This window comes from Drosophila montana, unplaced genomic scaffold (assembly GCF_035044405.1).
Source record: "Drosophila montana isolate Dmon_TW-CO22-7 unplaced genomic scaffold, ASM3504440v1 contig_2106_1, whole genome shotgun sequence".
Classification (NCBI taxonomy): Eukaryota; Metazoa; Arthropoda; class Insecta; order Diptera; family Drosophilidae; genus Drosophila; species Drosophila montana.
This window is the reverse complement of record NW_026997017.1, coordinates 227,157-255,000: the sequence shown is the minus strand read 5'-3', so window position 1 is coordinate 255,000 and position 27,844 is coordinate 227,157. Positions and strand designations below refer to the sequence as shown.

Genomic DNA, 27,844 nt, shown 5'->3' with positions numbered 1-27,844 from the left:
TTTACCCGAGATATTTAATAAAAATCATCAAAAAAGTTTTGATCTTTAAACCGTCCCCGATTTTGAAAAAAAAACGTGATGTAACCCCTTGCCATTTTGTTGATATGGGTCAAAAATTTGATTTTCATTTTTTTGATGCAAATCTAACGTACTGATTCTTACGAGTCCAAAATGTTATAAAATTCCAAAATCGGACATTCTTTGGCCCAGATATTCAAAATAGATCATCAAAAAGGTTGACTTTACAAACGAATCGGTTTTTGGTCAACCAATTTTTTTAGCCCATTGATTTTTTATTTGTTTGAATCCAGATTGATAGTTGGGATCCCTACAAATTCAAAAAGGTATAATATTTCAAAATCAGACAATATTTACCCGGAATATTTAATAAAAATCATCAAAAAAGTTTCGATTTTCGAACCGGCCCCGAATTTGAGAAAAAACGTGATGTAACCCTTTGCCATTTTGTTGATTTGGGACAAAATTTCGATTTTCATTTTTTTGATGCCAATCGATACTACTGATCCTTACGAGTCCAAAATGGTATAAAATTCCCAAATCGGACATTATTTGGCCGATATATTCAAAATAAATCATCAAAATATTTGACTGCAGATTGATAGTTGGGATCCCTACAAATTCAAAAAGGTATAACATTTCAAAATCAGACAATATTTACCCGGAATATTTAATAAAAATCATCAAAAAAGTTTCGATTTTCGAACCGGCCCCGAATTTGAGAAAAAACGTGATGTAACCCTTTGCCATTTTGTTGATTTGGGACAAAATTTCGATTTTCATTTTTTTGATGCAAATCGATAGTACTGATCCTTTCGAGTCCAAAATGGTATAAAATTCCCAAATCGGACATTATTTGGCCGATATATTCAAAATAAATCATCAAAAAGGTTGACTTTACAAACGAATCGTTTTTTGTTCAAAAACTTTTTTGAACTCTGCTGTCTATCAAAACTTTATTATATTAATAATTATACATTTTGATTTTAAATGCCAACATGTTAATGTTAAGCTTTAAAGCAAGCTTTTAACAGCAATGTAGCCGAGACAATAGGTTTATGCAGCTTTTACTTACCTGAAAGTTGGACTGTAAAGCTTTGAAAGCTTTTGAGTCCTGCTAACCAACTAAAATACATCGAAAGCTGTAAAGCTGCACAATTTTCCGAATATTTGTTCGGAGTAAGCTGGATTCAAAGCTACAAACTGTTAACTAACAGCGATGCTAACTGTTAACTGAGAATAGCCAACGGAATAGCCCTGAGCCATGCCGCAACAGCCTGTGCTAAGTAGTAGGTGGTCCCCACTAAGTTAGTTAATGGCTAATGATGCAAAACTAAGGGCCGATATAACATTTGGGGTAGCTCCTGCTGCGCACCCCATCCCCATCCCCAGCCAGCTATTGTTGTAGCTGCCATTTTTGTGAAATGAAAACAAGCGGAATTGTGTTTATTTAATGTTTAACATTTACTTCATAATGTTTCGAATGGTCTTGATGAAGCGCTGCATGAACCATAAGCCCATCCGCGCATTAATCATTCCGCTGCGGATCGACAAAAGACGTCTTCAAAGAAGACAACAAATTGAAATGCAAAAGAAAAACGAAACCAACTCTGCGCTAGCGTTTGCTTAAAAGTTCAACTCCCCAAAAAAATGAATCAATGATGTTTAGATGGAGGCTTAAACTAGAAACATTTAATTAATACACATAAATATATAAATATATGTATTTAGAGAGCTGTCGAACGACAAGTATGCATATATAGATATGCGCGTATATCCTGTAAATCGGACGACAGTTTCACAAATATAGTTGAATTGTTTAAGTTATGGTTTTAGTTTCTGTTTTGTGTACTCATAGAAATGCATCACATTGAAATTGTAATTCTTCGAAATACTTTCTGGCCTCGGTTATTAGTTTGGTTTAGTTCAAGTGGATCAGCGTACACATTGATAGACATATATAAATATATATATATATTATATATTGTTTGACATACATATTCATAAACATATATTGTATATTGTGTATATATCGTTATAGTCGATCCGTTCAAAGTTTGCATGGAATAGGTTATATGTAGTTATATGTATATATATATTTTCTTGTTTGTTTACTTGGCTAAATGTCTTTTTGACCATAAATTCATTATTTAACACTAGACATGTACACATTCAAATAGTATTCATATGCAATTACGCTTACAGCTAACATTTAAAATCGTATTGTTTTTGTTGTTGTTGTTGTTGTGGTTATTAGTAACAAATTCTGTGTGTTTGTGCGTGCACTTTGCACTCAAACAAATTGTTGCCTAAATTTTGGAAAAACGCCAAAAATATGTCAAATGTTTTAAATTTCTGAAAGTTTTCTCTTTTTGCTTACAAAAAGGTTCTCCTATTTCGATTAAATGAGCCTAAAATAAACATATATTTTAGAGCATTAATTTTTCGAAAAATTTCGAACATTTTCTAATATTTTTCCAAACTTTAGGGAAAATTTTGTTAATAATTTCTTCTGGTTTTTGTTATTGGTTCCTAAGTGTGGCACTCGCGCCTGGAACAAAGCAAATTTTCATTGTTCATTTATGTTTATGTGTTCATTTATTAGTAGATGTGTAAGTAGTTGACATTTAGCTAGTAAATATGTGTAAGTTGCGACACAAGCAAGTAAATACCCTCTCCGTTAGCTAAAATATCCACGATTTCGTCGTCATTCGTTGGCATACATATAAGTATATATATATATATGTATATAAGTATATGTGTATCGGTATATATCGAGTATCGGGCGGAGTTGTGATTAAATTTTATTTGAAAAAAAAACACACACACAGACACACATATATAGATATAGAGTATTTGATTTGAACATGTAAGTTCACAATACGCACACCCCGCCACATGTGATTATTATATATTTGTGTGTAGACATATATATATATATATATATATATATATATATATATAGTATAGATGCATTCAAAGTTTGGCTAGCAACACCAAATGGGAGTTCCCTCTAGCATTTATAATTAACTTGATTGTTGGTTAGCAACACATATCCAGCTTAGCGTCTGGAATTATTTAACTGCATTTTGTGGCGTTAGCATATTTTTATTAATATTTTTCTATTTCTTCTCTTGAAACTTCATGTTTGAAACTTGGTGACAAGCTGTTCAAGTACTCGCCCAATCCGTAACACCCGAAGTTAGGGTGTACGTATTTCGGCGCAAAACTGAACCTTATTGTGTTGCTCAACTGCTTTTTAGTTTATAGTGTATAATTGGTTTTATATGCATGTAATTTGCATTGTTTTCTCTATAGGTTTTCTTCTTCATCTTCTTCTTCTTCTTCTACTTAACTTCTTTTGTTTTCCAACGCGGCAAGCATTAAGAAAAAAAATTGTTATTTGTATATATAGTAAATATGTATGTATGCATATATATATAATATTAGTATGTGTATATATATGACAGGAGAACTCACAGATATGTATGCATCAGAGGCATTTTCTTTTGTTTTAAATACATTTCAGGTGAAACCGCAACATTTATATTTTTTTTTTTTGAAATTTTTTTGTTTTTTATTTTTTTTTTTTTTTTTTTGGCTTTTTTTGTTCTTGCTGTATTGTATTTAGTTTAGTTTGAGTATTATGTTGTACCGGGTTGATAAAAGGGCAGATAACACGATATTGTGTGTGTGTGTGTTGATTTCGACGTATGCATATGTGTGTGCGTACATCCAATTGGCATAATATTAATTGTTGAATAATTCAATTACATGACAACATATATGCTACATTTATAGTTTGAGTAATAAGTAAATCGTTTGCACATCAATTGTATTGAATCGTAGTTGGGTATATATATATGTAGTCGACATTCATATCATATCATATCATATCATATATGTATGTATAGTGTATATATACTAATAAATATTAATATGGATTTAAAAATACTTTCTTTAAAGTTGCATTTACGCTGAAATTCCATTTCAATTAGTTTTCATTTCGTTCCATTCCATTTGCATTTCTCTATGCCCATTTTGCTGAATATCATATTTTTCTTTAATACTTATATATTTTTAATTGAGAGTATTTATGTTTGTTGGTTTTACAACAATGCATGGTTAAGTTTAATATCAACGCACATTTACCAAGATTATTTAGTATTCAATTCAATTCAATTAAAAATGTTTTCTTGTTTTTTCTTCAAATACAATTTCAAAGTGTTTTACCTTTTTGAAGCTTGCCATCCGGCTTCGAATTGTTGTTTGCCGACGTCTTGAGACGTTTAGGACTGCCCTTTGGCCGTCCAAAAAACTGACTAAATTCTATCAATAACTAACTAAATACGTGCCTTGTGGTGCCACTTAAGCGACACACCCTCACGCCCCACCCACACGTCCAAATGTCTCCAAGTATCCAAGTGGGTCATACTAGGTTCAAAAAATGCAATCGATATATTTCGTATGCCGCTTCGCTGTCAATTGTCAATCCGAACTTCTTACTAAAATTAACTTTCTACTTGCTTTGCTTTAATAACGAGCATTCCCTGGCCACAGCCCCTTCTAAATCCGACTGCCAAGCCAAGCCAAGCCAAGCCAAGCCAAGGCAAGGCAAGGTCCTTGACTCTATACTAAATACTTCAATCGTAGCTCTCTTCTGTATTGAAACCGAAACTGAATCTCTTTCGTTGGCGCTTCAAATTTACAATTTTCTTGTTTTTTTTTTTTAAATACTTGTTGTTGTTGTTATTCTCTGATGACTGGCCAGCCGCACTGCGCCCCGTGTGCTTGGCCAGCGTTCGCCCTCCTCCATCTATGGCTTCTTACGCTTGGCAAACATCTGGGACCACAATCAGAATCAGACATTTGTTGTCTTTGGCACGGCGTCAGACTCGGCGGATGTCTGTGACTGCTCGTCGACCTTATCCAGCCGCTCCAAGTGTAACTGAACCACATGTTGCTCCACGTGCTCCTCGTTCTCCTCCAAATCCCTGGCCAGTGTCTCGCTGCGCTGCAGCCGCCGCTTGTTCGAGCCAGAGGCATGCTTCTTCTTAACAGCTGGCACTGGCACGCGTATATTTATCTCGTCGTCGGCAGACTCGATGCAGTCCAGCTGGGTAATGTCACCAACAGCGGCAGCAGCGGCTGCAGCGGCAGCAGCAGCAGCAGCAGCAGCACTGGTCGACGGACCGTCGCCAATTGCCGGCGAGGAGGAGCCGGTGGAGCTGCCATTGCCCGAACGCTTGCCATTCTTACGGTTGACGGGCACATCATGCAGCGTTAGCTTCTCCAGGCGCAGCTCGTCGAGGGTGGCCGATGTATAGCCCGGACGCATTGTCTTATCCACATGGACGAGCACGAAGGGCAGCTTTAGCGATAATTCGCCGCCCATGCCGCTCAGTGTTAGCTTCACCTTCACATAGTAGGACACGTAAATGGCAAACACGTTGCGATCATCTCCGAATACGTTGCCGCTGCTGCTGCTGCTGCCCAATGTGCCCGAATTGCCTGGCTGTGGCATGGCCATGGCCGGACTGGGCAATGGATGTCCAGTGAGCAGCTGGGCCGCTTGCATAACAAAGTTGGGCGATCGTATGGCCGAAGCGGCAATAGCTCCAGTTATCTCATCCGGCTCAGTGCTGCGCTGCAGCGTATCCTCCAATGCTATCCAGTTCTTGGTGGGTCCGCGCTGCGGGCGCAGCGCCACAGTGGTGTTCAGTGTGCCGCCCGATGGCACGGTCCGGTCGACAGCTGGCGAGATATTGTCCGAGTCGGCGACCACGTTCTTGAACTTGCCATTGTTGAACATGCAGACATCCACATGCTGAATGGCGCAGACCTGTCAAAGAAATTCACAACAACAAAAATACGATAACAAAAACAAACAAAATGTTAAGTGTATGTAGAGCAAAACAGGGGGCCAACGGGCCAACCCAACAAGGTCAGTGGGTTGCCCATCAAGCTGGCCATGTCAGCGCATGGACGTAAGTGTTATATCAATATCAAGGACACACAAAAGTCATCGGTCAGCGGGCAAAAAGGGCCAGCACCGAACCTGCAATACGCTAACAGACAGTTAACAGGCATTTAACAGACAGTTGACATGGTTGGCCAATCACCAAAGGTTTTATTATATGTTCTATTTTATAGGGGCTATGAAGTGAGATATCCTCTACAGAGTATTTTATACTATATAGTTTTAGATCAAGACTTTTTTGAGCCGAATCGGCGTACACTTTTAGTTTGAAGTTATATGAAAAATAGACAACCAGTGTACGAACCGAATCTTAAGGCTGGGCATCGGCTCACTGATTGTCAAGTCGTTTGTTTAACCAAATTTCTGTTTTAAGCAAATTTCTATATGTTCATTTTAAGTTGAAAATAAGTTAAACTAATTAAATGCTGCTAACCATATGGTTATAAAGTTTAAAATCATAATTTCAATTCGTTTGTTAACATTTGCACTTAACATGTTCATTAATTGGCAGCACCTTCAGTGCTGCCAGTTATATTTTGCATTACAAAATGGGCAGCACTGGTCATTAACATTAACAAAACATACAAAGAAAAGAGCTGTCTGTTTCGAAAATACAAAACAATGCTGCGCTTAACAGCAAGTTAAAATCGTTGTTCGATTTGACAGGGATATGCCAGAAAGAACTAAATATTGCAGTTCCAGTTAGCTTTGGCAAACAATAAAACAAGAATACAAAATAATTCACAAATAGTTTAAGTTCAAGCTTGACATTGATAAGCTTGACCAGATAAGAACCAAGACAGCTTAACAGACTTGTTTATAAATGCTTTTTTTTATTTTGTTAATTTGAAACTTTTTTTTATAGCTTCTGGCATTAAGCAAACCATATTTTCGGATCTCAGTTGACGAAAATTGTAAGAAATGTCAAGAAATTCAGTTTGATTTATAAGTCTTCCATCTCTTGAACGCCTGATTAAAGATCTTGAGCTGCAGTTGCAAAGGCGACAAAGCTTATCACAAAGTCAAGTCAATAACTGCGTAAGGCAGAGCAAATTGAGGCCGTGACACACATGTGTGTGTGTGTGTGTGAATGAGTGTGTGTACTGGCTGAAATTATGATAGCATTATTTGATTGCGTTGCCGCGCTTACTTCAACCTTATCTATGGGCAAGGCAATCAAAAGTAATGCAGTCAATTACGTCCATAAATGTGGACACCGCTCGGCAGGGGACACGGAGGAGCAGGGCAATGGCAAGGGTAAGGGCAAGGGGATCGATGACACCGAGGGGGATTATGGGCATTGCGCTGCCTCCGCAATTGATTTGCCATTTGTTGCTGCAGCTTGCTTGGATTTCAGTTGTAATGAGGCTCATTTTTTGGCGCCCAACCTTCGGCCGGAATGCCCACGCCCAATATATACACTTCGATGATGCGGGCGAGTATATACCAGGGGGGGGAAGGGGGGGGGGGGAAAGGGAAGCCAGCAATCGGTAGGGCAAGATCTGGCTATGTGGCCGAATGGAGAACGCCGAAGGCAATCACATTTAATGAGTTTGTAATCTTTGGGAATCGCTTCACCAGCAGCTGACCACAAATATTTTCACTAATTTAACAATTCGTTTGTTTGTAAACTATCTCGCGGGTATTTCTTTATTTCTGCTGCCTAACATATCGCTGCAATTATTCGCAATTAATCAGGCTTGATAATCGAATGTTTAGTATATGCATAAATAGCAAGATACCCTGCTCTGGCCGAAGATACCCTGTGCCTGGCACGAACTACCTATTGCGATTGACAAACGAAGTCTTGAAGAATCGAAGAATCTATAAATAATATAAAAAAAGAGTCAATCATTTATGCATATACATACATATATATAGAGATATATTAATTTTAATTCAAATTAAGTAGTCTAGCTTTTTTCGCAATTCTCCTTCAGGCTATTCATCACATTTATTTGTCGACCTTTAGTGGGCGTACTCTAGTCATTTGGGCTGTCAAAATTCTGCTTTTGGCCCAGTTCAAGCCAGGCCGTAATTTAATCGAGCCTTCTATATCAATTTATAGGTTACCAAATAATGGGCTTTGCTTTGCTTTATTTTTGTAAATTATTTGAAAATACATTTTTAGTTATTTAATATGTTTTATTTTGCTGTTCAGCTTTTTGTAGTTTAAAAATATAAATAAAATATTGTCGAATATATTTTTTTCTGTGGCTATGCCACATGATTTTGGGGCAGACATCAGTGGGCGTGGCAAGGATATCAAATAAAATGGTAGCATTGAAAATAGCTTGTGTGCTAAATTGGATATTGGTAGCTTTTTTTTTTGTGTTGGCAGCTCAATATTTTCTTTGTGCCTTTCGGGAACAGGGCATCAAAGCGCGTTTAATACGCCAATTTGTTTTATCTGTTGTTGTTGTTGTGCTTTGCGGTGATAAAGCCCAGAAAGTCTGCTTGGAATAAGCTGCATCGGAGCAATCCTCTGTTTTGTGCCTCGTCAACTCCATTTGACATTTAAATGTGCACTTTTATTGTACTTTGTGGGACTTCTCTCAGTCAATTGCCTGCCACACACACACACACGCACACACACGCACACACACACACGCGCACACGCACACACATACACGGCATTGCAAGCGCGCTTTCTGTCTTGAGTCTGCTGTCGGCACTCTATCGATACACATGTATTTATTTGTTATATACCCTGTATATACAAATAGTTTCTTAATTAAATCCCGCGCACACATATTTTTCGAATGTAATAAAAAATTGCGCCTGATTGTCGACATCGCAATTCGTTAAACAACGAGATTGCATCGGCATTCCTTTATATAGACGGGCTTTCAGAGACTGCGCCCCGTTTGGCCGGGCACGGCACGGTATCCAAAAAAAAACATGTTACATATTTGTTGATACAATTGTAACATTAATTGATTGAAAATCTGTAAGTTTTACAATCAGGCTTTGTCCAGCTCCGTTCAAATGTTCAAGTATAATTTTGCCAGCAAAGTCAGCGAAACGTGTGCGAAATAATTGATACAAATCTCTTAAAGGGATTTAAAAGCCGATCGATTAAAAAATACACAAATTTTATGCTAGAACGAGCATTTACCAACAGTGGGCTCGCCCTGTCCTATTGTCCAACACTGGCGCGAGGCAAGCGTACACAAATTAGTTAGTTATGTAAACGAACGAATGCTTGCACGGATTCCCATTTACCAGCCAGCTTGGCTTGGCTATCCAAGGGGCAGGAAACACGTCCCTAATGAATTTTGACATAAATCATGAAAAAAAGGGCCGATTTCCATTTTTTGCCAAAGAAATTTGACCTAACCGTACATAACAAAAGGTGGCAGCTGTGAAAAAGTAATCAGCTGCTCAACTTTTACGATTCGGACAGTGCTTTGAACATCAATCAGTCAATCGAAAGTCAGTCAGTCAGTCAGTCAGTCAGTCAGTCAGTCAGTCAGTCAGTCAGTCAGTCTGTCGGCATAAAAGGCTTTAGTTGGATAGATAAGCCCTCTGCTAGCTGCAACTGGCATAGCTGCTGCGCCCTGCCTTTAATGGCCAGCCGACACGAGCTGCCTTCAATCGTGAAACTTGTTGCTGAGTGTAGCGGGCTCTTGTGAGCTCTTTAGAGCTGGATGGTTGCCCAAATTGCTGCACATATACACATACTATTGAGTTTGTGTGTGTGTGTGTGTGTGTGCAAGCGTTTCAACTTTTGACTTTTATTGCCAACTTGAAGGCAAACGGGGCGTATAAAATTGTATGAGGCCAAGAGCCGAGCTAAACAAAAACGAAAGCTGTGACAGTACAAATGTTGAAGTACCATCGAAATAGTACATACATATATATATATATTTGAGTAGTATATGTGTACCCCAACACTTGCATGTATATTTAATGAGGCACAAAGTGCAAAACAACACGCAGTTTTTGTTTTTTTTTTTTTTTTGGTTGCTTGCGTCAAAAGCTGTGGCACACTGTTTTGGATTGTTGCATCAAATATTTAAGCGCAACAACGACAACAAATTGGTTGAGTACATTATAAACAAGAGGAACAAACAACAGTTCGCTGACCACGAAAGTAGAGACATAAGCAGATTGTAGGCCTGACAGTCAAAGCAACTACAGCATATTTGTTTGGCACGGTCGTGCTCATTGTCTCCCCACCCCCCCACCTCCCGCACCACCACCCGCACCACCTCCATCTAGCAGGGAAGTGCGGTCTTAATCCGCTTTTCCAAATCCAAAATGATGTGCACATCAATGAGAAACAGAACACATGCCACTTTGTGGGATGAGATTCACAGAGTAGTCGAGTCGGTGCATTTGCCAGAAAGCCCTGTGCAAACAGCGTACAAATCCCACATATGCTTTTGCATACTAACGTTCATATTAAATAATAAATATTGCCGCGTGTATATACATACATATACTATACCCATTTCCATTAGAGACAAATTGAATGTGTGCTCCCGAATGGCAGCTATCAAAGCTGTATATCATTCTAATGGACTTGCATTTGAATAAACTGTTGACTCGTGAACTGGGCTAATCGAATATAAATACCCCAAATTATCGATCATGTTAAATATTTTCGTCGCACTATTCATATCTGAGCTTACAAGCCTAATGATAGTGAGCCCATTCGATTGCTGTATGGCGCATTGAGGACTAGACTCCACTCGATAGCTATATTAATCGAATATCTGAACCAAACAATTAATAATTGTAAACAGTTGCATTGAGCTATTAAGATTTGGGCTTACAAAGCTAATGATAGTAAATCCAATCGATAGTTATACTAATCAATTGTTTGCACCAAACTATCGATAATTTTGAATGTTTTCATTGAGGGGTCGATAGCTGCATTAATCGATCATTTGCACCAAACTATCGATAACTTAGAAAGTTATTAAATTCTGCTCTTACGAAATTCGATTCTTCACTAATCGATTATTTGCACCAAGCTATCGATAATTTGAAATGTTTTCACCAAGGCCTGGACTCCACTCAACAGCTGCACCTATCAATTATTTGCACGAACTATCGATAATTTACAAAATTTTCATTCGCTTTGCAGCAAACTATCGATAATTATAAATACTTTGCTGTCGAATGACAGCTTTGCTGTTTTACAATGCCAGCTTGCTTGTGGGCCCTAGTGTAATATTTTAATTATCTTTTCCCAAAAATGAGCTTCAATCAAATATAATTATTATTAGCTTGAACTGTAAATGCGACGAATTTTATGGTCAGGCTTTTTCCACAAATTGGCTCAAGAATGCACCGAGCTAAAAGTGTTGCACGACTATTATATATTGCTTGTTAATTAGTGTTAATGCAACTACAATTTGATCTGATCTCGTTTATCATGATACCTATATTGCCGCCATTGTGCAGCTTTCGATTTTCCAAGAATTGCCTGCATTCTGTTTTTGGCAAACTTTGAGCTGGCCATTGACATTTACATTATTGGCAAAATGCAAAATATATATACTATATTCTGTCCGAGTACACTTGTAGATGCAATTTATCGTGTGTGATTATTTAATAAATTGAGCTGTAATTTTACCAAATTTATATAAATTGTGCGAAATAAGCTAAATGAGAAAAGCGTTTTCCATTAACAAATATCTATGCTTTCGTTCGCCGCGCTGAGCACATTGCCCAAGCAATTATGAAGTTATGCAACACTTTTTTGTTTTTTTTTTTTTGTATGATTTAATTGCTTAATTTTTTCGCAAGTTGATCTAGTGCTTAGTCAATTTTCGCAGTTGGAATGCATTTTTAAATGTGCACAGCTTTTAAAGCTGCACAAATGCTGAGCCTTGCTTCCGGTCTGTCTATCTCTGTTTCGTTCGTCTGTTTCCCTGTCTCTGTCGCTGTCTCTGGCTGTCTGCCAGCTTGCCAGTCTGTTTGTCTAACTATTTGTTCATCAACAAACAATGTGCTGTGAAAATATTATGGCTATAATAATATAAACAATAACCGTTTGACAGGCGCCTTGCATACCACTGCACTCCAGTCTGTCTCTTTCTCTCGGTCTCTCCGTCTCTCTCTCTCTTTCTCTTTCTCTTTCTCTTTCTCTAGGCATCTTTCTAACCTACGCGAAATGTCTATGTTCTGTCAATAGCTTTCCCAACAGCTCTCTTGCGCCCACGCACTATCTCGCTCTTCGTCGTTATCTCGCTCTCGGCTCTTAAATGCTTTTGCATTTTGAATTAACTTCAAGTGGCCAGAAGCTACCTCCATATGGCTACGGAAAACTAAGCAGCCACTGCAGTAGCTGCGTTTCCAATTAGACCCCGCCAATGCTGGCCACAATTCCGCCGTCAATTCCCATCTTTACCTAGCTTAGCTCTTGTGGCTGACGTTGCGTATACGTAACATCTGTCATAATAGAAGCAGGCAATAGACATCCAGTTGGCTTGCATAATGAGGCCGCTCGAATTTATGGCGCATTCTTTTCTGGCTCTTAGCGAGCCAAGTTTTGAGCCACTCAAGCGAAATGCGAATTGCGAAATCCGTCGAAATGCGTCAGTCGACGGTCGTGAGTTGTGCGTCGAGTGTTCAGAGTCGAGTGCCAACGAGGAGGCTTAGCACTGGCTTTACGCAAAACTTAACAGCTGACGGGCACGGACACGGGGACGGGCACGGGAACGGGGATGCGGCGAGTGATGCTGTTCTAATCGCAACTGTAGGCAAAAATAAAACAAAACAATCTAATGTGCTCTTGTGGCGAGACTGACTAACTTGCAGATGCCCTATTTTAGCAGCAAGCAGTGCTCTCTCTCTCTCTCTCTCTCTCTCTGTCGCAGTTAGGTAATCTTTATTGCATATGATGCCTTTAGCTCTCATACTATCGAAACAATACATGGCATCGATATTTATCGATGTACGAGCAACAGTTTTAATGAATCTAACACGAACGCCTTCTACAGTCACAGCTCCAGCGCTCTACCTGTTGCCCAGGATGCAGGGTATACGAAAAGAATTGTTAAAGAATGTTAACAAACAGCAAGCGGATGCGACTAAAGTTGAGTTGAGTCAAGCAGCAATGCGCAGAGACAGAGCGAATAATAGAAAGATAAATGAAGCCGACTGAGGCGTAAGCTGTGCACACGCCCACACAGACGAACACATCAAGACACACACACAGACGCACACACACACGCGCTTACTAACTATGAGAAATTGTAGCACACTTTTGTGGGCAACAGTCGCAGCTAATACGTACGACACGCACACAAACACCGAGTGGAGCACACACACACTTCATTGGTGTGATTCAAGTGTGCGGGTGTGTATGTGTATGTGTAAGCCTGCGTAGCTTTGATGCCCTTTGCTTGCGCAAAAGGGGTTGTCAGCGTGTTGAAAGTCGCTGCAGGCACAAAAGCACAACGTTTGTCTACGTGCATATGTGTGTGCGTGTGTGTGCGTGTGTGTGCGTGTGTAAAGCCCATTAAATGTATAAGCACAATTTTCACTTGAGCTGCGTCTTTTGCCAGTCTACACTTAAGCCCTTCACGTCTCGCAACTATTTCATCTGGCTGCTGCTGCTGCTGTTGCTGCTTCTTCTTCAGCTTGATTCCTTTTGTATTTTCTCAAGTGGCAGCACTCAAGAGATTGCACATTCCAAGCGCTCAACAATTTGGCAAGTCCTGTTTCCCGAGCCAAACGTCATTTGCATTCGCCGCTTCGGTTTTCTGCCGTTTTTCCGGCAAAAAGGCTGGTGCCCAAAAAAAACCGGCTTGTCAAGTGTTTTCCCAGCGGGCCATTCGATTTGTCAGCCAGATTTCAGTGCGCTGGCAGGCAACAGCGGCAGCCACGAGAACAACAAATAAACAGCATTGTTTGTCGGCCTGCTCACATGGCGTATGCGTAATATGCGTTTTTATTCGTGTTTATTAAAAGCTTAAGGCTCAATCAGCACTTTGCACTCCACACACGGCAGAGAGCGTATACGGACGTCACACCGCAATCTGAATACCCTACAAGGTCTGTCTACAACGAAAGATGATCAAGCACTCAAGATGAAAGAAGCTTTTCAATGTCAACAACGGTTTACGATGAGTTGCCAATGAGCTTTAGGCAGACTTTGTTGCAGCCGAGTTCAGCGCACATTATTGCAGCGAGTGATCAATGAGCTTTAAGCTTACTTCATTGCAGCGAGAGGTCAATGAGCTTTTGGCTCAATGCAAATAATATGATAAGCAACTTTAAAAGCTTAGCCGTGCTCGAAAGTTGTTCTACTGCTAAGCTTTTTCTGATCTGGAGTGGAAAAGGCTTTCTTATGCTTGGAGCTAAGCTCGCAATCTAATCAGTTGCATCGAAATGCAATAAAATAAAACCTGATTATAATTGAAAATTATTCTTGTAAAAAGCTATCTTGTGCCTACAATTGCAATTTAAATAGTGCAATAAACCTTAGCTTTTAGCGCTTCGCTTAATTTATTCTAGTGCTATAAACGACCTGCCGTGCGACATAAACTTATTCCATTTAGTGTTATACAACACTGCTAATTAATTAAGTCCCTGTTGCGTTAACACAACACTTCTTATTGTCTGTTGTTATACAACACTTAAATTGTATTGCGATCTTCTTCTCCTTGTCTCGCAAATTGAATTTATCTATTGAATTGAACAGCATGCGTTTTCCCATATACCCGTTCGAGACAAGGGTAGAATGTACGTGTTTATAATATTAATACGACGCTTTGCACTTGGCCGTATCCGAATAACTGATTTATTTATATAAGAGTTCCTCGCTGCGTGCGCGTGTGTGTGTGTGTGTGCTCGTATTTACATTAATTTTGATTGTCGAACATTGTGACCGCCCATGGAGCGTTAGGCATGGCATTGTGTTATTCGCAATTGCAAGACCTAATACGAAAACTCAAGAAATTGACTTACATGCATTTGCCATTAGCCACAGACAACAAAAACAAGAGCAAAAGCAATTTTAAACAATGGAAACATCAAACTGCAGGAAGACTAATAAGTCGCCGATAAGAGCAGGCCCGCACTGAAAAAGTATCCTTTCGGTCGAAGGTTAATTTGATAGTATCGGAGCATTGAGCAGCGAATCGATGAAACTGCATCTGCTGTCAGTCAAGTATTGTTGCCTGCTGCTGCCCCTTGGCGGCACGTCTACTGTTGGCTATTTATGCCCTGGACCTAAAGAGGATTGTGCTGAATTCATGTAACAAACAGAAGGAGATGCCCTCGACTCCAAAATGTGTGAGTACTCTCGCTAGAGACTTTGGCTACTGAACGTAGCTTGCAATGTTTTTGATGAAATCGATCAAAATCGTTATCGCTGGGTATATGTTGGACCTTATAAGATCTATATACACAATATACACATTTGTTTTGATATCTACAAACATATGCTAAGAGGAAAGATCGCTGGTATAAGGTATTCTTTAGTCGAGCACTTCCGACTAGCGCACACCTTGTTGTTTAGTTTGCCGGCATCTCTGCCATTTGCATGACTTATACAATGTATGCATATGGAAATTTATCAGCTAAAAGTTGCACGAGCCGTAAATTCCATCTAATTGGCTGCTGCCCCACAGCAGGAGCCAGTGGCAGCAGCAGGAGCCAGTGGCAGACGTCTGGCTGCGAACTCAGTGGGTCTTCAGCGGCACCCCGAACTCCATCCCCCACCTCCACAGACTGCTACGTTTCCATAACAGTCAAATGGGGCATCTGCTGCAAGTTGTAAGCTGCTCCCCGGTGACCATTTGATTGACTGTCATAACTTTGCCCGGTCAGTTGCTCCCAAATGGGGCAAATAGCTGGCCTTTAATAGACCAACCTTTGTGTGTATACGTGCGTGTGTGCGTGTGTGTGAGTGTGTGAGTGTGGGTCTCGCCATTCATTTCATGCTCACATTGCAACGCTTCGCATTATTCATTTAATGCCCAGAAGCTGGCTGCAAAGGCTGTGCATGTGGCATGTGGAATGTTGCATGCAGCATGTGTTTCCCTTCCCTTCCCTTCCCATCCCTTTCGGCTGCTGCTGCTGCTAGCAAGTCTACCAAATTATTCATAACATACTTAACATACTTTGACTTGCAGTCAAATGCAACAGTTTGCTCAACGCGTAATTTGTGGCAGCAGTTACGTGACATGGAAATAAAAAAAAGGAGGGGGGGGGAGGGGCAGCCAGACAATCAGACAGCCCGACAAACGGGCAAGCAATAAGAACGTGGCACTGCGATGAACAATGCAAGCTTCGATTGAATGTAGAATGTTGGGGGGGTGGAGGCCTAAAATTAAGAAAGAAAGGACTATTCGGGCACATTCTTAGAGGAAAGAAGATTGCGAAGATGGCCCAGCTTCAACAGGCATTGTGGCTTATATAAAGTTAAGGCTTGTGTCTAAACGCTGAAACCATCAAAAAAAAAAGAAAATCAAAATAATTAACAAATAATCAATTGAAAATTGTTTGACAAACGCCAAGCGTTGCAGCTCAGAGCCAATGTTCATGGTTAAGTGCATGTTAAATTGATGTGGCAACTTATCGACTTACCCGCACTTTGCGCACCGTCTTGCGGCTATCGTTGCGTATGTTGATCGTAACGTTGACATCCTCGCCGTGCGTATACCAGCCCTTGTCCAAGCTGGCCCTCAGGCCGACGCGGCCATCGTGCAGCAAAAACGGTTTGTCAACGGCGCCCTGCGGACCGCCGCAGGGCCCAACGCTGATGCCGCCAATGCCACCAGCGACCCCGGCATTGCTATGGGGTGGCAACATTCCGGAGCCAGTGCTGTCGCAGTGCTGGCAATAAACCAAGACAGCCGAGATTACAGATTGTTCAAAAGCAACTATTCGGGTATTGTGTGTGTGTGTGTGTGTGTGTGCGTGTGTGTGTGTGTGTGTGTGTGTGTGTCTTGGTTAACATTTGCATAACTGACCTGTCAAGCTTATTGGGCATGTGTCACAGTGTATGTGTGTGTGCGTGTGTGTGGGCAAGTAATACCCAAATAAGTAGCTGTCCGTTGACAAATCAATTGGCAATCTATTAATGCATGGACAAGGCGGCTGTAGGCCAACAGTTTGTGACCCGATAATCGGGCAATAAAGTGGCTTAAATGCGAGACGTAAGCCTTCTATTGAAATGATTATGAAACACTTAAGAGCTAACAATAACTCAATAGGCCGATCTGACGCAAATAAACTCTCTGCCCACACAGTGCACTAATTAGGCCTTTGCGAAACATTTCACCATTTGTCATTATTAACTGCAGTTTTGCGAGGCGTTATGCCGTCGTTAGATAAAATTTTCTTAAGTCTTAAAGTTTATCGTAGTGCGATACATCAGTCGATAAGTCGCTTATCGATAACAAAAATTGCTATAGAATACGCTTTTCAACACTGCGAATCGACTGAGAGTTAAGCTTAACGCTTGTTAGCTGTAAACATATTATTATTATTATTGAGCCAAGTGACTGATTGACTGATTGATGATCAAGCCCAAAGCGTAAGAGCTCACACAAGTTGCTGCCTTGTATTTGAAGTGGAATTCTATACAACAAGGTTTTAGAAAATCTCTGCCCTTAAAAACTCATGGCTAATGCAAAACGACTTGGTTACGAAGCTGCTTTCACTTACCTCCTGGAACGACTTGCTGTAGCAATGAAACGCATCGTTGGGACACTTTTCAATTTCGCTTTTGCTGCGACCAAAGCGACCGCTGAACCGAAATGACTTGGGCGACAGACGCAACTTGGGAAACGAATCGCCGCGCTCCGACTTGGACTTGGCCTTGGCGCCGCCACAGCCAGCGCAGCTGGCATTGCCACCGCCAGCGCCACTGCTGGTGGTCGGACCCTGATCCTGCCCAGTTGGTGTTGCATGGCCATCGCTACTTGTCGGGGGCGTGGCACTAGCCGGCGGCGATTGAGCCGATGTCATAGGCTGGCCGGCAAAGGCGGCAAAGTTAGCGGGCGCCGTGTGCTGATGAAAGACATCGGTGCGATAGATGACCCGGACACCCATCTTGACAGAGGCGCGACGATGGAACTTCTCGTCCGTTTTGTCCGCTGTAAAAAGAGAGCATGGGGCACGGCCATTGGGGCCAATTAGCTGATTGATGCACATTGCTGGCGCTGCCGTTGCCGCTGCCATTGCTCGCTAAGCTCATTAGTAACACAGCTGCTTGATCTTGTTTATTAATTTTATGAAATTTTGTGCTTGATTGTGCGTTCGTCTTGGTCTAAATGCCAAATGCCAAATGCCAAATGCCGAATGTATTTGTTTGCGCATTGCCAATGCTGTCAGCTTGTTGTGAGCTTACGAGGCTGGCGGCTGGCCGCTTTGACCCGTTTTCTTATGTTCCACCTGGCAAGCACTTAAAACATGCTGTCAATGTTATAACTAGTGCTGTTTGTTGAGTAGTGTAAATTGTAACTTAACCAGGCAGTTTAGCAGCCTGTCAAAGCTCAATGACAGTGTGACCAGCTAGCATTCCATTGCATTGCATGTTTTGCGTTGTGATGCTGCCAATTTTGCAATGCGATTGTAATTTAGTATTTTGCCAATTCCATCTTCATAACAACAGCTAACATGAACTTTGACAGAAACATAGGAAAATGGGACTAAAACGGCACATAAAAACATTCACAGTTAAACACAATGAGACAATGCAAAGGAGGCAAAACAAGATAGATAAAGTGAGCGAAAGATAGATAGAGATAGACAGATAGAGAGAAAAATACACAGAGAGAGAAAGATAGAAATTACATACATAGGTTGGATTGTGTGAGTTTAGAGGCATGAAGCGACAACAATGAAAAGACATCCGACATAAAGTCGAACTGCCTATAAAACTTACATATATATAAATACGCACACACACAAACACACACACACACACAGGCAGACAGACAGACAGACAGACAGACAGACAGACAGACAGACAGACAGACAGACAGACAGACAGACAGACAGACAGACATACAGACAGACAGACAGACAGACAGACAGACAGACAGACAGACAGACGGACAGACAGTCAGACAAACAGACAGACAGACAGACAGACACACACACAAACACACGCACACACGCACACACACACACACACGCACACAGGCAGACACACACTGCAGGCAGACATACACACAAAGACAGCAAGATAAGAAACTGAAGAGAATGAACTGAAACGAAGTCGAGACATCAATACGAAGACAATACTAAGTTAGGAAATCACACGACAAGTCAATGCATGGCCAGGCATCACAGGACACTGTGGCAAAGTCAAACATCGTCCTGCTTACCTCGAACCGTGCTGCACAGACAGCAGCAGCGACAGCGACGCAGCAACCGCGTTGCACATCTGGTCAGAAAATTGGCTCTCTGAACCCGTCTCTGCCCCTGTCTCTGCCTCTGCCCCTGTCTCTGCCTGTGCCTCGGCCTCTGCCCCTGCCCTACTGGTGGATCAGCTCATTGAGACTGCCGACGTTTGCGAACTGGGTGCGATAAGTGCAATATGCATGAACAAAACATCCAATAAGACACTTAAAAACGTCACACAGGGCACACACAGGACGCACAACAAACAAACAAAAAAAAAAAAAACAAAAAAATTATTTATATATATATATATATGTGTTTTTTTTATGTATCAACACAGAAGATAGCACAAACGTGGGTTCCGCTTCAATGTTGTGCAAGACGCGCTCAGTGCTCCGTATATGTATATATATATATATATATATATATATATATCGATATATATACATATATTTCCAAGCGCTTCAATGCACTGCAATGTTTCTTATTGTCAAATGGCACACTGAAAAAAAATTCGGATTGTTAATTTAAGGGCAAGGCCTGTAAGTAAATCCCAAACGAAATACGAGATTCGTCCAAAATAACCTGCAGGAGGACTGGTCACACTTTACTGTTTTTTGCCATGTTTAAAATCGTAGCAAAAAGGGAACATTACCAACTTAGCTGCTCGGGAATATGTGGGGCCAAACGCTCTGCACAACTCGCACGTGGACACAAACCGAATTTTATTTAAATATTTTCAATTATAATCAAAAATAATTTCACAACTTTTTTAAAGCGACATTTGTGCAGATCGTATCGCAGTGGGGATCGAAGCACAAGAATGGAACACGATTTTGTAGCCAAAACATTAGTTATAAGTAGCTATATTTTGAATTGATGACAACAAAAAAATAAAAAAAAATGTGCCTTGTCATAGAGCCGACATTTTGATGCAGGTAGCAATCGGCTAGATCGAACCAATATATAGATTCATATAGCTGCCATAGTAGCCAAGGCTGCAAGCCGTTTTTTAGAGCCAACCGATGCGAAATCAGAATTCCAATTTGTTCAACCTGAACCAAGCCAAACAAAAACCAGTAAGAGATTCTAGTCGGGAGCTGCCGACTAGGGGATACCCTGAACTCTCTTCTTCCAACAGGCGATAGGTATAAAATGAAAAATACCTGATATATATATATACTATTCTAGAAGCTACATGTCAAGTTTGGTGACTCTAGCTCATATTATTTGCCGAGATTGCTCAAAAAACGATTTATCGATTACTTGGAAACGGGGCTAGTTATCGAATATCGGAAACCAACTCGATCTGCGCGGGCACTAGGAGGACCTACAGCTAAAATTTCAAGTCTCTAGCTCTTATAGGTTCTGAGATCCTTGCGTTCATTCATACGGACGGACAGACAGACGGACTGACGGACGGACATGGCTAGATCGACTCGGCTATTGATGCTGATCAAGAATATATATACTTTATGGGGTCAGAGATGCTTCCTTCTGCCTGTTACATACATTTGCACAACTACACAATACCCTTTTTAACCATTTTCAGTTCAGGGCATAAAAACCAAAGCACAAAAAACTAAACAGTTTCTGTTCGAAATTAGAAAAAAAAAGCGATGTGCCAAGCAAACCAAATTAAAAGTTTAACGCTTGAGTTATTCGAAGAGCAACGGGGTCATTTGAACATATCGCCATATGTATGCAGGGGTATTTCATTATATGAGTCCCAGTGTTGTTTATTTTCGGATGTGACCAATTAGAATAAGACAGATTCGATATAGAGTGCAGTCGAAAAGTAGCGCAGCTCCAAACATAGCCAGAATTCGATTCCGAACCGTATTTAGCCCAACTCAAAGCCGTTTTCACCAATGGGGATTTATTCCAGTTGAGCTGGGCTCAAAACGATTTCAAAACCGTTTCAAAACTAGTTTTTTTCTCGCATTATTTCAGCTGTCAAGCAGCGATTGTCGGTGGACTCGGTGCATGCAATTCAACCAAAGAAATGAAGGAAACGGGAATTTGCGCGGGCCAGCTTACAGCTTTGTGACATGTTGCTGCCGCTGACAACCGCCAGAGGGCGCCGCCTGACTGGCAGCTGGCGCAAATTAAACAGAATTTGCCAGTTCCTTTGTTATTTCAGCCGATATATGCCAGCATCATGTTGCATTATGTTTGAAATGGAGATACGAGAGTGTTTCAGAGTGTTCGTTTTGAAATCATATTTGAATTGAATTGTGTAAGCAAACAAAAAAATATTTGCATATATACATGTATAAAATAAAATGCACAGACATTTAATTATATTATTTTTAAGAGAAACGAAAGCTAAAGACGCTTTTGGCCTATGAACTTGCGGTTTGGCTCGTCCTTCGGGCGGTTCGTTGATAAGCTCAACACAGGTAAGTATTCATTTCATTTCAGCTACCTGGCGAATGCCAGGACAAGACAATGGAGCAATGGAGCGGGAACGCAAGCTGGCAACGCGGACAACGCCTGGCGGCAATTGAACAGCAAAAATTGTGAGAATAAAAACAAAATAATTGAAAGGGAAGGGAAATAGAAAAGGAAAGGAAAGGCAAGGAAAAACCAGACAGAAAGCATCAGCAGCTCCGCAAATCGCAGCCGGAATTTGGAATCTGAGTGGGCATCGGCCGAAAGTAAAACAGCCGCGCAATGGTCTACAGCATGCATTTAATATTGATTCGATTTGTATACCCTGCAGCGATACAATAACCAAAACGGGTATGCCAAACTGCGCCCAAAATATTGGCAGAAATAGTACGCCCGTTAGATGCACTCATGTGTTCCTTTTATCAGCATCGATCTCGTCTCAGATTTTAGCAGCATTTATATCAGATTCATTTAGATTGATTTAGTCCAGACGGCTTGCAGGGCATCATGCGGTCAAGCATGCTCGTCGGCTTGCTCGGCATTTTCATTTTATATGTAAGTATTAATTTTCCTGTGCACACCGGATCGAACACCAGAGCTGCTCCCCATAGTGTCCATGGCTCGGCGAAAAAAGCGAAAAAATAAAAATCAAATCAAAATCAATCAAAAAATGTAAAGGAAAATGTAAAAGAAAAGAAAAGAAAAGAACAATCCTCTCGCATCAACTCGGCTGACGTCAGCAGCAGTAGCAGCAGCAGCAGCAGCGGAAAAGTGTTGGAAAATGCTGGATTGGGATCTTGTTGCTTTCGTTTCTTTTGTTGCTTTTCTTTTGTATACCCTTGTTTTTATTTTTTTCATGGATTCTTTTATTGTGCGTGGGGGAGTGGTCATTAATATAAATGAGCTGTGAAACTTGTTTGATTGCTAAATTACTTGGGCATCGTTTTCGCTCGCTCTCTTATGTCGTTTCTCGTAGCTGAGACACTTCAATGCTCGTTGCACGATACTCGATACTCGATACTCGATGCTCGATGCTCGATGCTAGATACTCACGATTTAATTAGCGCTGGCAATGGCTTGATGATGTATGATAAATGGAGGAAAGGAAATGTATGCTGGTTAATTATGATGTCTAACTACTCATAATGCCCAACTAAGCAAACCTAAAAGCTTTGCGCTTACTTCGCAATTCATATTATTTTGTTTTTTTTTTTTTAAATTTTACAGGCATCTAATTAAATTTACCCAGTTTCAATGCATATAATACTTACCCTTTCGTAAATACTAACAGGAAAAGATTTGTTAAAAAAATATTATCGTGCTTTGCACTTTAAAGTTAAAGTGTATTGTGTTGAAGCTTTCTTGAATTTGTAAAGCTTTGCAAAGGTTCTCTCTTTGCTGCTACGTTGTGCTTTTAGTTTTCGAAAGCTCGATCGTAAGCTTCACCTTCGACTGCTGTTATTTAATCATAACAGTTATATGCATTACCTAATATATACATATACTATATTAAGACTCAATGACACTAACTGAAAATGCTAGGATTAAAGCGAAAGCTTTTGAATATGTTAGGCTTGGTTCGAACGAAACTTAAAGCTTTAAGCGAGACTTGATGTATGCTTGGTAACATTTAAAGCTTTAGGCAGCTTTAAGCGCCATTTACAGCCCGAAATTTAAAGCTAAAGTTTTTGAAAATTCGAATATAACTTAAAGTTTAAAGCGAGACTAGATTTATAAGCTATACACGTTTGGTATTGTTTAAAGATTTAATGAGCTTTTACAATCCAAAATTTAAAGCGTAAGCTTTTGGAAATGTTAAGCCCACTGAGTATGCAACTTAAAGCTTTAAGCGAAGCTAGATTTATTAGCCATATACGTTTGGCATCGTTTAAAGCTCTTAGCAGTTTTCAGCGCCTTTTAGAGCCCGCTGCTCTAAGCACAGCTTTAGCTACACTTTCACGTAGTGTCATTCAGAAAAAAAAGAGTTCCATCAACAAAATCTCAGTTGTTATAGATTTTTGTTTTGTTTTTTTTCTTCTTCTTCTTCATACTCTTACTGTGCAGCCCAACCTATTATCAATATTTGCTTATGCCCTCTGAGGGAATTTCTCCAGCTTTGGGCCATACATCACCTGAGCTGTTCAGGTTCCGGTGTCCTCGGAGCAAATGGATATACATACGTATGTACAGGAGTCCATATTGAAATATTAAGCAAAAAACTTACCAATGAAGCAACGCACATCGTAGCTGGTGCCAATGGGAGCTCCATAGTAACGCTTGGCCGGCACTAGCTGGACACTGGGCGGTGCCTGGGCGGCCAGCGTCAGGGTAAATGGATGGGCCCCATCGCCCAGGCGCTTCATCAATGCCTCCTGCAAGTACAGAGATTCGAGTCAGGCCATGGGCCCGGATAAGCCGCATTGGTAAAATTTGTCAGCAAATTGAAATTTGGCATTTTAATTGAATTTTGTGACAAATCCTACTACCTGAAATTGGTCAGAGATCGTGGTCCAGGCCAAGGGCGGGGCCAAAACTAGTTAAGGCTTAAATAGCTGACACTCGCTGCCAATTATTCAAATGCGGGCTGCCATATAAGCACATAATTAACGTATAGCCATGTGCATTACATATATATATATATATATGTATGTATATATATGGCAGATGCGGAGTACATATATGCATATATTTGAGGTTACATTTCGTTTTTAATTATGCATTTTGGCCTTGTGATTAGTGGCGCAGGCATTGAAATTGTGGGCTTTGTTTTGGCTTTGATAACAATGGTTTTTGTGTTATTTCTTTTGCTGTTTGTGGCATTTCATTTGCATTTGATTATGTATTCGGTATTGTACTAGCATCTGAAAATTTCTTTGCCTCTGCCTCTGGTCGTGGTCGTGGCCGTGATCCTGGCGCTGGCTCTGCCCTTGGATTTATACTTAAATATCCTATCGCTGGCGCGTGTATCTGTGTGTATCGTCAGCTGAGGAGCGTGTGGCAATGGGCAACAGATACGAGGCCACTCCGGCCGCAACACCCGCCCGCTCCTGCTCTCAGCCTTGGCAATGACTTCGCCTCAATGGAAAGTATTTAAAGGCAATTCCATAGCTCAAATTGTTTGGCTCTGTAAACGTAAACGTTTTGTTCTAATTTCAGCGCAATTTACGGGCGCAGAGGGACAAATAAGAGAGTATGCCTCTACGCCTCCTTAAACCGCAATTGTCAGACATGGACGCACAAAGTCCACAGGCTCGAAAGATGTCGATGTGGCTGGCTAAGCATTAAGAGGACATCGTAATAAATATGATGGTCCACAATAAATATAAACAGGGAATAAGCAGTTCAGACGCTGAAAGTCTACAGTAAATAAGTGACAGAGGATTCAGGAGATTCGAGAAAAAATCTATATTTTCTGCTCTATATATTAAGATATATGCATCTATCGGTCTATCGATAATTGGAATGCCTATCGAGCTATCAATTCGTTGACCTATCGTTAACCTATTCTCTTTATCTCATATACTCTTTTACTTTCTCTTCCGCTCCCTGCAATCTCTCTAATCTTCTCTCCTTGCTCCACTCTTCTGTTATCTATCCACCTATCGATTAGTCTGTGTATCAAGCCGCAGCTACTACTCATACTCCTAATACCTTTTCCAACACTGCACTGCGCATCATTTTTACATTGTTCATCGTTTCAACAGTCTAACGATCTGTCTTCGATTGTCAGCTCAGCTTAGGCAGTTATGATCTATTAAGCTGCATATTTGATTAATTTCAATTTATTATCAAAATTCCCTTTTATCTGTCCGTACACATGCACACAAACAATTTTCCACTCAACCTCTTAGCCAGTTGTCTCTTTACGTTCCGCCCAACCATCAAGGATATTTTCCGAGATATTTTGCCCCTGGTTGGTACTGATTTGTTTTTCCGGCAACGGCAACTTATTAAAGTCAAATTTATTTAATTATGCATGTTTGTGCCTATATTGCGCCAGTGTCTGTGTGTTTGTGTTTCTGTTTTAGGCTCTGAGCAGTAAAAGCTACTGCCAGCAGTAAATAAGTGAGTAAACATATTATGCAAATCGGTCAAGACAAGCGGGAAGACACTGAAAACTGAAAACGGAAAACTGAAAAATGGAAGCTCGGAACTCGCACCAAGAAAACAGTAAACTGATTGCCTAACCAAATTTTCGGTGAGTTTAGCTGTCAAAAATGTGATGGCTAAATAAATGATTGCATGTCAAATTTAATAAAAGGGAAAGTTCAAATTGAAACTCGCCTGGAGGGCCACCTCTGTCACACACACACACACACACACACACACACACACACACACACACAGATAGACTCTCCAATAGACACACATACAGAGAGATAGAAGCAATCGAAAAACAATGTAAAAGGGAATCGCAAACATTTGTTTCGCTTTTAGTTAAATGAAATTGATTTTCAATTGGTTTAAGTGCAGTAAACCGTGCTCTTTAAATAGATGTCGAACAAGCGGAATCTGGCGCAGACGACGAAGCCGGAAGAATGCGAACAAGTTAAAGAAGTTAAAGAGGAGAAACCAGAGAGCAAAAGTAGCCCGACTGGCAGATACCCTAAGAAACAAGCTGAACTGATAAACATTCCAAAAACATTTCCCTGCACCATGGGGGAATATCTATTCCTGTATAACTTCGGTTTTTATGGTCCGAGCCTTATAAAAGATATTGAATATAAAAGTTTGTTTGCGATAAACTTGTTCTGCGAAAGTCCCTGGCTTTTGTAAGTAGTTTGCAAGCTGGGCTCGTTTACACAGAAAGACAGACTCAGCTTGTTGTGCTGCTTCTCCCCGCCTGTTACAAGCAGTTGCACAAAGCCGTCATATAATTTGTTGCCCTTTTTTCAATGGGAAGACAACTGCCCGCCCATGAGAAAACGTGCAGCATGCTTTAAGGGCGACGTGAGTTCGCATTAAATCAGAGCAAAGGCGAACAACAATTGTAGACCTTAATGCGAATCGCAAAGGAAACACCATCAATTGCAGAGTGCTTGCAGTTTTGAAAAATTACTCACGCCCGAAAGTACAACAGGTATTAATTACAAAGTTGGCGCTAGCAAAGTGGCTTACAAGCGAAATGTTTTTAAATGTGAATTTCTCGAAAAGTTTCGTCTTTCGAGCAGTTCTGTTTCCTGCAATTTTTAATTATTTTTTTTTTTGAATATCTCGCACGATTTTGAAATCAAATCACGATTATGTTGCTTGCCAATTGTTGCCAAAAAATCGGATTGTCTACAAATTGTCAACATCTTATTGGAATATCTCGAGTATTTACATTCGATTTGGAGTCGTACGAATTACGACTTTCGATTGGGCAATCAAAACCTATATTTTGACCAAATTCGACAAAACTGGCAAGGGATTACATCACGTATCTTGAAATTCATAAGTTGACTTCATAGTTTTCTAAATTTCTGCTGAATTTGAATGGAAGATTTTCCTTTGATGTCAAGCTGGCAAGACACACATATGTGTCTAGTTAAATACTATACTAGTTAAATACTATACAAACTTACGTTGAGCAGCGTTACGCCGCATTTTATAGAAACACGTCTTAGTGCTCGCTTTTAAAGGGCAGTTTCTGTTCAAATCAAAGTCGGACAATCAGCACAAACTCTTTTGTTTATATGTATGTATATAGATATATAGGTATATTGTGTGCAAAATCAAAAGCAAACAAATTAAAAAGCTGCGCAAAAATTGTAATTAGCAAATACGCAGCTTGATAACATATTAAGCGCACTTCTCAAGCGTATAAACATGCAGAAAAGTATGCTCCATTTATCAAGGGACAGGCTCTTCCTTTTGCCTCACAGTCTCACTCTCCCGCCCATTCTCTCTCTCTCTCGCTCGCTCTATGTGTATGCATATATCTCTTTGTCACTTTTACTTTCAATTGCTTTCTCTGTCTTTCTCTGCCGCTCTCTCTCCCTTTCTCTCTCTCTCTCACATTCAACAGTTTTGTTCTTTTACTGCCTTGCAAAGCTGCCACAACGCTTGAGTTGTTCCCCACTTTTTATGGCGCTTTTGTTGTTGTTGTTGTTCTGTTGTCGTTTGTGGGCTAGCTGCAAGCTGGGTGCCTGCCGA

The 27,844-nt window shown here is 40.5% G+C and overlaps 1 protein-coding gene across 3 annotated transcripts in view; it reads right to left on the bottom strand.

Moving 5' to 3' along the window:
• Positions 1-4,074: 4,074 nt before the first annotated feature.
• Positions 4,075-27,844, bottom strand: part of LOC135426950 (uncharacterized) — a 68,415-nt gene continuing 44,645 nt past the window's right edge. For 2 of the 3 annotated variants that reach the window (XM_064680305.1, XM_064680304.1), the window contains 4 exons: positions 23,934-24,081; positions 17,633-18,063; positions 16,550-16,798; positions 4,075-5,860 (listed from right to left, as the gene is read on the bottom strand). In XM_064680305.1, the coding sequence (XP_064536375.1) occupies positions 4,880-5,860; positions 16,550-16,798; positions 17,633-18,063; positions 23,934-24,081 (1,809 nt within the window). In that variant the 3' untranslated portion in view covers positions 4,075-4,879. Of the gene's footprint in view, positions 5,861-16,549; positions 16,799-17,632; positions 18,064-19,299; positions 19,514-23,933; positions 24,082-27,844 lie in introns of those variants that run through there. The other variant, XM_064680306.1, reaches the window with a different exon arrangement.